Source organism: Capsicum annuum, chromosome 6 (genome assembly GCF_002878395.1).
Source record: "Capsicum annuum cultivar UCD-10X-F1 chromosome 6, UCD10Xv1.1, whole genome shotgun sequence".
In the NCBI taxonomy this organism is placed as follows: Eukaryota; Viridiplantae; Streptophyta; class Magnoliopsida; order Solanales; family Solanaceae; genus Capsicum; species Capsicum annuum.
In genome coordinates, this window is record NC_061116.1 from 215,732,906 (window position 1) to 215,746,553 (window position 13,648).

The 13,648-nt window shown below is 30.8% G+C and overlaps 1 protein-coding gene across 1 annotated transcript; it reads right to left on the minus strand.

Annotated features, from left to right (window-relative positions):
• Positions 1-314: 314 nt before the first annotated feature.
• Positions 315-4,805, minus strand: LOC107875830 (type IV inositol polyphosphate 5-phosphatase 9). Its single transcript, XM_016722676.2, has 7 exons — positions 4,366-4,805; positions 4,174-4,281; positions 3,179-3,527; positions 2,734-2,918; positions 1,960-2,068; positions 1,687-1,838; positions 315-1,606 (listed from the first exon to the last, which is right to left on the minus strand). Exons 1-7 carry the CDS (start codon positions 4,419-4,421, stop codon positions 1,471-1,473), a joined length of 1,095 nt encoding a protein of 364 aa, XP_016578162.1. The 5' UTR covers positions 4,422-4,805; the 3' UTR covers positions 315-1,470.
• Between the last annotated feature and the right edge of the window lie 8,843 nt (positions 4,806-13,648).

Sequence of the window (13,648 nt, forward strand, 5' to 3'; positions counted from 1 at the left end):
GTGGTACCTCAAATAATTGGATTCATCGAACTCACTCAACGATTTGATTGATCACAAAGAATGTTTTGAAGACAAGAAGAGTTTTTATTTAAGAAAATTTTTCATTCATTTCTAAACCTGTGGATGAAAGCAGGTTTATATAGCCATCATATGCCTCTTCTAAAAGGTGGCAATGGTTCACTTAAAAGGTGTATCCTTTGGAAGAGTCATGTCTGTTCATTCGAAACATTGTGTCTTTTTCTGAACAGACACAACTATCTGAACAGTCACACTTTTTCCAAAACAATATGTCTTTTGCTCAAAGATTGTGTCCCTCCATTTTCCATTCACACCAATTAAACCCAACATATTCATGGTAGGATAACTAATTCTGGGATTAATTATCCGAAAATAACTCTTCCCAACCAAATGATGTGAAAGATATAGGCATAATATTGTATCTCTGCAGCCTTCTTTTGCCAGAAGTTTGTTCAGTTGGACAGATGCTACTTAGTGATGTTCTGTTTGCATTTATATTCATATTAAACATGTTGCTTAATACATGACCTGAACTTTGATTAATCTGAATGTTGGTTGTCTTTCTACATGAACTGCCTCCCTGCATGGTAACTGGTGCTAGTTGTGGTAGGGTTGTGTGCATCTTATGAACGTCTTTGTTGTTTACAACCATAGGACAGCTAACCATAAGACAACTATCAGTAGTTTCTCCCTTTCTGCTATTGTGCACAGGAAGCACAACTATGCAAACCCTCTGTCCTAGCGAAAACATTTGAACTTTTTTTTTTTAAGGTACAATCTACATGCATCTTTTCGTGTCTTTTTTCGGTCTATGCATCTTATAGTTTCTGTTGCCGTATGTATTTTGAATATTCTCTTATACTTCCCTTTCTGGATCAATGTAGCTTTCATGTTTCCTTAAAGGTAATTCAACAAAATTATGCTTGCCTCACCTTCCCACAACCCCTTTCTCTTTTTTCTCTTATTTGCAAAAGAAAAATAAAATTAGCCAGAAAATTCATCATTCCCTTGCTGCCCCATTACCCTTACAACAAAAGAGAAACCTGTACACTAAATTTTAGTAAGTGTCCAAATTTTACCTCATCATTTTGGGCGCAAATTCTAGGTTCTTAATTTCTTTTTTCACTGTTTCCTTTTCCAGTTATTGTTCCCTGCTGGGGATTTGTTTTGATAACCGTGGTGGCTCAGCAAGCTTTCACACACCTCGACTAATTCCACGGAGACCTTCCACCTGCGACCTCCCACCAACAACAAGTACCATGTAACTTTGTTCACCAAGGCTAGTACAGATGGGAAGAAATCACTTAGTAGTTTTGTCTCTGCTGGTGATTTCGTTTGAATAATTCTGGTGTTGTAGTATATTTACCGTACAATAGTCACCATTGCCATTATTAGAAAGTTAGAACTGCTTCACAAGTGGTCAAAATTGTTCGACAAGGCTTTTTAAGTCCTCTAATATAATGGTGATGGAACCTTGACCTCTGCTGTGAAACTTGCCCATACTGGTCTGTGGTCTGACAATCTGAATTCACCTCTATTATACTGGCTTTGCTTCAGTCCCTTGCCAAACCATATAATTCGATCACACCTACAGAATGCTTTCTTTATTAGATATGCCTGTTTCATTAGCTTTTAGGTAAAGAATTCTAATGTTCTTCCACAACTTACCAAGCTGGGGCTCGATTCTTTCCCCTTTTCCCATTCTGACTGCAGCCATAATAATCATCAGAATCTGGATTATATTTATATGTTGGTGCAAACTCAATTTCTTCCTCTTGCCAACCGTTGAAAATACAGCCTTCTCTTAGCTCAGCCTTCAGCTTCATTTTTTCCAAGTTTTCAATGTGAACTTCAAAATAGTGGTGATGCTAGGAGTACAAAACTCACTACATGTTTGGATACTTTTTGAAACTTCAAAATTATTCTTTTTGCTTCTAGTACCTGATCCTTTTGTAGTAAGATGCTCCACTGCCCGTCGTTGACTAAAGATCGTGTTGTGGCTTCAGGTAAGTAAATCCTATAATTCAGGTCCCCTAGCCAAATCGCCTTACTGCATGAGATTAGCCAGCTTATGGCTGTTAGATATATTTTAAGCTATTTACCAGTTGGTGTATAATAATCAATATGTAAGTCAAGTCTTCTTTGTTGTGCTAAAGAAGTGCATGTGTAAAATTATTTGTCCAAATGCTGACATGAGGCTTCATAAGCATTATTAAGCATAATTTCTCTCTCCCTTATGTTTTATCCTTCTTTTTTCTGATAAACTAATCAGCTGCGATGGTCTTGGACAGAATAATAGTGTCAGTTTCTTGACTTTAGGAAGCATAATCAAACTGTTTACTCTGTTATCAGCAGACTGGCAGCTAATGCTGTAGCAAGAGTCAACAACTGTAACTTTGAAGAAAATTTCTAGGATGAGGAAATTCCAGCCTCTGGATTTTTGTTATGGTCCTATTGCAAGGTATGGGACTTGTGTCCCACACCGGTTAAATGGGGAGCTGATGTGAGGCTTTATATAGCCTTGGGCTCTCCCGCCTTAATAACTAGCTTTCGGGTTGTGGTTTTCCCATGTTGTACCAACGGTAGCAGAGCTACCTTGCTTGAGTCCCTCATAAGTTTGTCTCCCACCTTAATATCTAGCTTCTCATAAGGTTGTATCAATTTTTTTTCTTTTGAGAATGATTGTTTATGATTATCGTAAAGAAGTATACATACTCGTGCTGTAGAATTTTTCTTGGCAAATATTGAAATGAGTCACATGGAAATCTTGTGCGTGATAGTATTTGGGAGGCATCTGCATTTCTCTGTCTCTCGTCTCCGTCTTTTCCTCCGGAAGCCAAATGACTACACACAAAGCAGAAACTTGTTTCATGCAACCAAAATCTAACCGAAACTGAACCCTGCATATCAAATAATGAAAATTAGTAAACTGAACACTAGATACATATAATTGTGTTTCTATCCAATTTGTTTCATTTATGGTCCATATGCTCTCTTCTTGGAGTGAACATCCTAGGGAGTTGGGGGGGGGGGGGGTATAGCGTGTGGTAAATAGCTCCTGTTGCTTGTTCCTTCAATTCGCCAGTAACTTTTCTTGATTATTTAGTAGAAAATATGTTATTATGAATAAGAAACAGAAATTTAATATCAATTTTTGTACCTTGTTTCCAAGGTAGCCAAAAATGCCACAGCCTACACAGGAGACACTTGTATGGCTGATATATGGAAGGAGTGGAGACCGCACCCATATGGTAATAAAAATTCCCACCATTTGCTTGCTAATTATGCATTCAAATTGTGTTGAATTTTCCATAGTGAACTTCAAGGAACTCCCTTTCTTTAGTGGGTAGACCTTTAGAATATCTTCTTCCTCTGTCATCTGAAGGGTGATGTCGTTGTCAGCTATCTTGTTTAGAGCTTTTCTAATAAGAGAATTCCATTGCATGCATATAGTTGTATTCTCTGGTACTATAACACTTCCAGCACTCAGAGGTACAATTTCTTGAAACCTGATAAAAGTAGTTTGCTCAAGATTTGTACAGTCAAAGTAAACTTTAGACCCTTAAATATCACCATAGTCGCCTTCATTGATTAGGCCACCTGATACCAGATGGCTTGAGATTATAAAAGGGGTGGGAAGGACGGGTGAAGCCCTACTCCACAGAAGTTTTAAAGTTTTCTTGACCTGTTCGGCTGTCCAGCTTAGCATTTTTTTCGGTCTTTTTTAACTCATCCTTCCCGGCATAGAAAACGGGTTTTGTCCATCTTTTCAAGAGATGGGGGAAAATGGGTCTAAAGCTATAGAATTTTTAATTTTCATTAACCTGGTTATGTCCAACTTCTCAAGAGATAAGACTTACAAGGGCTCTAAAGCTGTAGAACATTTAATTTTTCATTAACCTGCCTCTACCACGCTTTCTTTTGAAGTTCAAAAAGATTGTTTTACCCACCCAGCCCTGCATAAGGGCCCCCTTTTCATGCCATGGTTATGATTTGCCCCATCCCTCTCTGCCCCATTGAAGTAGGACAGAAATGGCGATGCATTTGCATGGCGCTGCTCACCCTCAAGGGCAGCTGCATATGCGAAATACAGCCATCAGGTGCTTTGGTTGACTTACCTATTAGTGCAATGCAGTACAATGAAGTTAAAGTTACCCGAAAACATAAATATCAGCCAAGTCGTTTTCAGTATCGATCAAGTCCTCCATGTTCAAGTCGTTGGGTGGTGCAATGCCTCCAACATTCCATGAGCTAACAAATAACCTTTTGAAAAGAAAAAAAAAAAAATTAACGATGAGAACGATGTAAGTATATAGAAGAGTTGTAGATATTGTTAAATTAACGTACTTAAAATTTTGTATCTCAGCTGAGGGTGCTGATGCCGTGTCAGAGTCAGCTAACATATTCTCATCATCCAGTCTGCTTGCTGCCAAACTTAACTACATGACCTTGAACAGAAGGCAGAAGAGGAAACTAAAGAATAAAACCAGAATTTTTACATCATCATGTAGGCAAAGTGCATGTGGTTTTGGGGGGAGGGGAGGTAGTGAGAGAGAGAGAGGGCAGTGGTAATGGAAGCTAATAAGTTAAAGGAAAGTGTTGGTATATCTATACTTAAAGGGAAAGGGTGAAGATTTGATTTGTAAAGGAGGGAGATCTAGAGATATTAGGTTTTCTTTTGATGTTGAGAGTGTAAATGATACTATGGTGGGCTCTACAAAACACCAATAAAGAGTAAGGAATTGTTAAACAAGATATTGAAATTGGAAAAATATAGTTAGTCGGTTATTTGGAGGCCAAAATCATAAGGGAGGTGATGTGAGCAATGATGCAAGTTGGATTAAGATCTTCTATTTAACTTTTACACTAATAAAGTACTTTCTTATAACTTTAGGCTGTACAAAGAGTGTAATCACCATGGAGTGAATAGCCATTAATCATTCGTATGCAAGATATTTGAGATTGGTACACGATGTAAACACTTTTAACACTAATATTTTTTTCTCTTCCTTTTCTGCAGACACATTTATTGGGAGAGCAAAGAAGACTCGACCAGATAACAGTTGTTTGAATGGTAATTAACATTTTAACTACTGAACTTTTTCATTGAGACCTCAATGTGTTTTTCTTAAATAGGTTTGTTTAACTAATTTCGGAAACAGTCTTTCTATCCACAAAGGTAGAGGGATTTGCGTGCATTGGATTAGCGTGACTATGTTATTTTATTAGCTAAGATCATTGAATTAATTGGTCAATTCCTAATCGTAACAAGATAATTAACGAATGCATATTTCAGTGAATCATTTGTTATTATTATATTAACAAAACTATAAATTAATCAGGTTATTTTATTCTGATTGGTTTGGCTACACCAAACTTACCCGAATTATGATGATTAAAAGTGTGAACTTTTTTTCTATATTATAGAAGAGTTGGTTTGGTCATTGGATGGAAATGACATAACAAATTTCTCTAGGGGTAATTTGGTCATTACAATACATTATAAGCTTCGTTCAATTATTTTTTGTGCTTTGACTTTGGAATTTCATCAAAAGTTTGAATAAAAACTCACTATTTTCTCTTTAATTATAAGCAATGCCATTGAAGAAATTTACCATAATGTCATCACACATATTTTCACACATGTGGGTCCTCTATCTTCCATTTATTTTTCAGTCTTATTTATCTTTTTTATTTTTATGTATAAAATTATTTCAAATATATTTAAGTAAATTGATTAGTAGGATGATAATTTATTGTAAAAATTAATTATAATTGATGTAATTAAATAAATTTCATTATTTATTTAATTTCATATCAAACATATAATTTACTTTCTTTCTTATTTGTTATTACATTTTCACCTAATTTAACTTTTTTCCTGATATATTCAATCGTGATTTTACTATATCATCTCTAATTAATTATTATGGTCATCTAAGTATTATGTCACTTAAATTGAAGTAGAAAAAATTTTACACAATAATTAAAAATTTAAATTATTTTAAAAAATATTATTTTTCTTTTCTATTATATTATATATATATATATATATATATATATATATATATCAGTGATGCCGCCATTTAAGGAAGCAAGTTTAGTCTATTTGAATGACACATTCTTTCCTCGGGAAAGGAGCGTTTATAAACGAGGTTTTATATGCAAAGTCCAAAAAGCAGGCAGGCAGAAGATCAGTAAGGGCTTGTTCGAGACTCGAGCTCTCCGGAACTGAAAGACTGAAGAGCAGAATCCAATACAAGAGGACATGAATGAGCAGACATCTTGCCCATCAGTAATGGCAGGAAACTGATTGACCAAGGTCTAAATCCACAGCTTGATAAGCTGTTGGTATACACGACAGTGTTCGAATATATATATATATATATATATATATATATATATATATATATATATATATATATGGATAGATAGATAGATAGATAGATATCTTTTCTTTTCTTTTCTATATATTAGAAATGGTGGTCTATTCCAATAAATTACCACTTTGTCATTGATGCTACTCCTATTGAAATGATGGAGCCCACATATAATCAATTATTATAAATTATTATATATTAAAAATTAATAATATTTAATTAAAAAATTAAATAAATATTTATGACATGCCTGCTTCAACCATAATTGTACTATATTACTCCTATCTAATTATTATATCACACCTAATTAATTATTATAAGTTATTTATATATTAAAAAATTAATAATATTTAATTAAAAAATAAAATAGATATTTATGACATGTCTGCTTCAACCGTAATTGTACCATATCACTCCTAATTAATTATTATACTGCTCTTAATTAATTATTATAAGTTATTTATACATTAAAAAATTAATAATATTTAAGTAAAAAATAAAATAGACATTTATGACATGTCTGCTTCAACCGTAATTTTACTATATCACCCCTAATTAATTATTATGATCATTTAAGCATTGTGCCACATAAGTTGAAATAGAAAAAAATAATTTAATATGTTATATATTTCAAAAAAATTACATGAAAAATACTAGAAATCACACTAATTAACAATTTAAAAGATTTAAAAAATATATAATATTTGGTCGACTCTTGAAGTTATATTAGTGTCACTGAAAATGGAATAGAAGAAAAGTATTATAAATCACAATAATTAAAAACTTAAATTATTTTTAAAATATAATTGATTATCAATGCCACAAAAATTTGGACAAGAAGAGTAATGTATTCAAAGGGCAAAAGAGTAAAACTTTCATGACATTTTTTTTAAAAGATAAAAATTGCTACATATACTCAAAGGGTAAAAGAGTAAAAACACATAAGAGATAAATGTAGAGAAATCAAGAAGCACCAAATGGATTATTAACATTTGTAACATTCAACATATTTCTAAATGTTTCCAAATTCTTCTTGAATCAACACATATACATAATAAAAATAATAAATAATAATAATTGCATTTTACTATATCACCCCTAATTAATTATTATGGTCATTTAAGCATTGTTCCACATAAGTTGAAATAGAAAAAATATTATAAATTACAATGATAAAAAATTTAATTTATTTAAAATATATAATTGGCTATCGTCGACACAAAACTCTGGACATAGAGAGTAACATATATTATTCCAAAAAAATTATATAAAAAGTATTATAAATTACAATAGTTAATAATTTAAAATATCTAAAAATAATTTAATATGTTATATATTTTAAAAAAATTACAAGAAAAATACTAGAAATCACAATAATTAACAACTTAAAATATTTAAAAGATATAAAATATTTGGTCGACTCTTGAAATTATATTAGTGTCACTGAAATTGGAATAGAAGAAAAGTATTATAAATCACAATAATTAAAAACTTAAATTATTTTTAAAATATAATTGACTATCAATGCCACCAAAGTTTGGACAAGAAAAATAATACATATTATTTGAAAATTACATAAAAATATTATAAATTACAATAGTTAACAAATTAAATTATCTAAATACCTATTAAAAGTATGATTGATTATCTAAATTTTATTTGTGTCATATAAATTGAGATAAAAATTAATATATTGAACCCGTGCTAGATCTCGAATGAATCTTAAAATGTATATGCAATTCTTTTAAGAAAAAAAAACTTTTATTTAAATATATCAAAATCGAAAAGGTAAATTTTAATACAACACGTTAAACAATGTATAAGAACTAATGTTAACATAAATAATACCAACATTTACTAATAGAAGCATTACTAATACAAATATTACTAATATATTCTACTCAAAAAGAAAATTTATACACTATAACAAACGATTCCTACATTTCAATAGAAGGAATATATACAAAAGAAAAATTTGATTAAAAAATTTACAGAAATATATTTTATAAGTATATTTTATCGTACCAACGAAAACATTCTACTGCTCAAACTTCCTACTCCATCATAAATTCTAAAACTTAAAAATTGCAATCCACATACTTGGGCCCGTGCGACACGAGTGTTGCACTTCTAGTTATAATAATAATCCGTTCTTTTCTAAGCAAAAAAGGCCAAAGAATGTTGCTTAGCTTTAACCAATCACGATTAGTGACTACATTATTGGAGGATGAAAATTTTAGTCCTGTTTAAAAGAAGACAAAAACTCTGATATCTACGACAAAAATGACTAGTTTGATAATGCAAATGCAGTATTGATAGGACAACAGTTTGTTTTCTTAATCTCTGGTCACATAAAAACAATACTAAAATGACAACATAGATTAGTTTGTTTAATTTACTGAAAATGACATGCATTGATTTGATAATATATTCGATGTAAGTTCCACCAGGGGATGCTGTTAACGAGATTCCTTTTCAATTTGTTAGCAGAAGACAATTGAGAGATTTATTTTCTTATACTAATTATTAATTAACCAGGGACCATGCCGCGCTTCGCGCGAGCGTTTATGTGTTTGAATCAATTTTTTTTCCTATTAGTTATGCATTTGGTATATTGTTTGAATAATATTATTATCTTTTATTTTTATTTTATTAAGAAGATTATAATGATGATAGATAATGAAGGTTATCAAGTTGTGTATCTATTAAATAATGGATAATATATTCTTAATAAATAAGTCAGAAGTAATCTCTAATAAAAAAAATTATTTAATTTATATTGTAGATTCAGTCGATAGTTATAGAAAGACAACTACAAAAGTTTCTTTAAAACTTTTAGTCACATTTTACATAATTTTGATAAGAACATTTGACGAAGCCTGGACATGATATTTAAGAATCAATAACCACATTTACAAATGATATATCGAAGATAAATAAAAAATACGAAAAAAATATTAGAAAAAAATTGACATACAAAAGATCTATTATTTCACGATAATTATAAGAGTAACCCTCATGAAATGTATCGTGAAAGCCCCTATTTTTTCATGAAGAGACACTATTAAATGAATGATGGCACGTCATGAGAAAAAGAACATAAAATGATACAATTTTATATGTATAATATAAAATTAGATAATGGGAGTTATGACTTATGAACATAAAAGTTTTATGAGTTATGGATATCATTAATACTAATTAAGAGTAGAATTTATAAAGATGAATAAAGCAATTAAGTTTTACATTGAAAAAATTTAAAGAAATGACCTTTTAGTTTCTTAACATCGAAATATTTAATATAATTAAGAGAGTCAAAAGAAATGATTTTTACATAACATCTAAATGAAGGAAAAATAGAGAAAATGAGAAAAAAGATAAACACGAATTAAGGCTATAGAGAGATTGTCATATCACCTCTTTTGCATTTTGGTTGATTTTAGTTTGTATGTATATAAGTGAATCGACTCACATAACTTTTTTCTCAACCTATTGAATTGTATATACGTTATCCCAACAAATTAAATATTAAGAAGAACTGATTTCTTACAAGAATATCACCACAAACATTAGACAAAAACAAGTAATTAAAATGTTGTAATCTGTAGAGATCTCGTATAATATAGATAAGATTAATTACTTCTAAAGAAAAAAGTAGCAAAAGATAAATAACTCGTAACTTTAATTTAAATTTTAAAAACAAATTACTCTCAAATAAAATATTCATCACGTGGATTTAAGCTTCATGACCGCATTTTTTAGGGTGAATTAAATTATTGTAGTGCTGCCTGGTTCATGATTCCATGATCTTGATGTACCAAAATTTTCTGAGCAATAGCCATGAAGGCAAAGATGACTTGAAACAGTGAGATGCCAATATCAATATCCATATTATGCATCCCATACGAAATGACTCATTCATCAAATAGTGCCTAGTGCTAATTATGCATTTGTACATATCTCCAACCTAATTTATATACCCTTTTGAATTCATTAATTATAATTAATTATTAAAAGCTGTTACAACTTATCATTTCTCCGTTATAAAACTGAAATAAATGTTACTAATTGAGAAAGTTATGTTTTTCTTTTAGGAAAAAAGATGAAAGAAGGTTGAAGAAATGAAATAAATGTCAATAATTAATGAGTCAAGAAAATATAACTTTTAAAGATTTTTTTGGCCAAAATATTAAGAAAAAAGTTTAAAATTTTAAGAAAAAAGATAAATGCTAATGGAGGCTTTAAAGACATGCCACATCAGCAACATCCTATATTTCTTTTATACATATATATATATATATGTATATAGATTAGCAGTTGAATGCAATTTATATATATATAGAGAGAGAGATTAGCAGTTGATTGCAGATTGCAGGTCCCACAATAGGACTTGATTATGAAAGTTCTTATTTTTCTTTAATTTTATAATAATTGCCCTGTTCCTATCATCTTTTTTTGTTTATTTATGGGTTTAATCCTCTTAACCAATCCACGTCGTCCTGGTCTGGCATAATTTATGCAACCTCATGGCTAGTGGGTGTTTAAATAAAGAATTATGATCTGCTAGACAATAATATTTACTAGGACATCATATATATGCTGGCTATTCAGTGACGGGTCCTAAAGAAATAGTTGAAAATAACTAATGAAAATATCAATAAAGATGTTAGCAGGATGGGCGTTTGATTAGAAATTTTGGCGTGTGTTATGAACCTGAACCTACTCTTAGATTATTGGAATTAGAAGTTATCTCGGTATCTGTCCGGTATTTTATTTAGATCGTTTGATAGGATAAATATGCCCTTTAGCTTGATCTTAGATCACAACTATGGCTCTAACTTCGGATGTGCATAAGTGGACACTTCAACTTGTATAAAGTTGAACAAGTAGACACGTAAATCCTACATGGCATGATACACGTATGCTGCCATGTATGACACAAATTGTTCCACATATATAGGACGCCACATAGGATTCATGTGTCTACTTATTCAATTTTATACAAATTTAAGTGTCTATTTGTGCAAACTCTAAGTTGGAGGGCATGGATACAAGTGGAAGCCAAGTTAAAGGGTCCAATTATGTATTATGCCTATTTTATTTAATTTTCAACTTGTATTAATTATATATATCCTATTCAACACGCTATTCTTTTACATAGTAAACCATGGCATTAAACCATGGCATTAACAACCTATACCATTTCTATTGTAATACACTCAATCTCATACTATTTAAAAATTATGCCATGCATGTTATGTTGATGAACAATAATGCCAAACAGAATAAAACTTATAGCAGAATCTTGGAAAAATCTATCTAATATAAAAAGTGGGCTTAAAAACCCAAGATGATAATCCTGAAAATTACAATTGGGATAATCTTATATTGAACCAAATGCCCCTTCCATTAGATGAACCATGACAATTCCCGTCAATTAAAAAGAAACAAAAGAAAAAGGAAGTGAGGTCTTGATATAGGTGAGTAAATGCGCAAAGAGAAGATATTTGGTATTGAGGTTTACATTAAATTAGTAAATGCGTACATAACAAACAGTTAAATAACATACATTTTGACGTCTTTTAATTATATATTTCAACTTAATTTGATGTAAATTCTTAGTGTGGATTTTTTTTAGCTAGCTAAGTCGCTTGCATTCTCAAAAACTTATTGCCATATCCATGTCGATTTTTTCAATAATATACTACTATTTTTGAAAGGTCGGACACACATTCCACGACATTTTTGAAAAATCCAAGCACCATAATTTGTTAGTACTTTGTATAAACAATGAGTACGAACAAATTAGTGAGAAAATTGGGTCATAATAGGTACTGTTGGTGACATAAAGCAGCGTAGAGCTTTTGGCTATTGGAAGTTAATTAATTGGTTGACATCCAAAAGTGAGAAATGCACACACTTATCCCTAGCAGTGCAGCCATATCATCTCTCTTGTCTACTTGTTTCAAGTGTGTTCTAAAATATGAATGGTTAGTGGCATTATCACTTTAAAAGAAGTATTAAGAAATGCAATTATTGACACAACATGTAGCTGGCTATGTTTTACTATTAGATTTGCATTGCAACTTGCATAGATACGCTTGCGTGCATACAATTTGGATTTGATAAAACCCCCATTCCTATATGACTCAAGATTTTGGTCTATTTGGTTGCTGGATAGTATATACTAGTAATACTATACATTAAAAGTCGTTTTACAGATTGTACTGATATTAAAATACCTAATATATGATGTTTGGTCTAAAGATAAGGGTCACAATTCAGATGTTGGATCCATTCATTATGTACGCTCTTGTTCGGTCATATATTTTGAACTTGAAATTTGAAAATGCGAATTTTTAAAGTTGTGATTTTTGATACGTGAAGTTGCATTTGAACATGCATTTTACTTGAAAATTCTTTTAGAAGTTTTGTGAGTGGAAATGAAATTTCTCAGACCAGTTTTTGGAAACTTGATAATTGAAAATATTTGAACGTCTGATTTTCAAAATCTGAACAAATTTCACAGCCAAACAAATATTTGAAGATGAATTTTTACAATCTAATTCAAAATCTATGATCAAAAGCTAGCTAAATGTTTGTAGAAACCTCTTCTCCTTCTCCCAAAGGTTGCAAAATGTTGATTTTCTTCTCCTATATGAGGGTGTTATTTATGCGAAAAGTTTGATACTCCATTGTTTATGGCAAGTCCTGACTATTTCTTTTCTTTATAAAATATGATAGTTTACAGATAGAATACATCTTTACATTTACAGTCACAACTTAAATAGTTTAGTCATGTATTACGAGATATCCTTAATTTGATATCAATTCAAAAACTCTTCAAGTATATTAATATAATAGTGCACCAATCTTTAAATATCAGGAAAGATAACTTTAAAACAAAAAGTAGTGGCCAGTGGGAGCTTTTTGTTAAAAACAGCAACAGTGAACTAAGCTCTTATATTATCAGTATGGATTTTTGTATATTCATTGCCATAGATGGAGCCCTTGTGATAAATCCTCAGTATATACAAGTCATAAGGTTTTTGAAGATTTCTGGACTGTTTGTTTAGTACATTTTAATTGAAGTAATTAATTAAATCTCAGTGCTTCAAAATTTCCGATTATGGCATGATTTTCTTATCCTGCAAGTATATATATATATGATGATATAGTTGAGCCTTGTTGTGACAAATGAAACCTGTGTAATATGCAAAGAATCTAAGGTACGAATAACACTTCAAAGA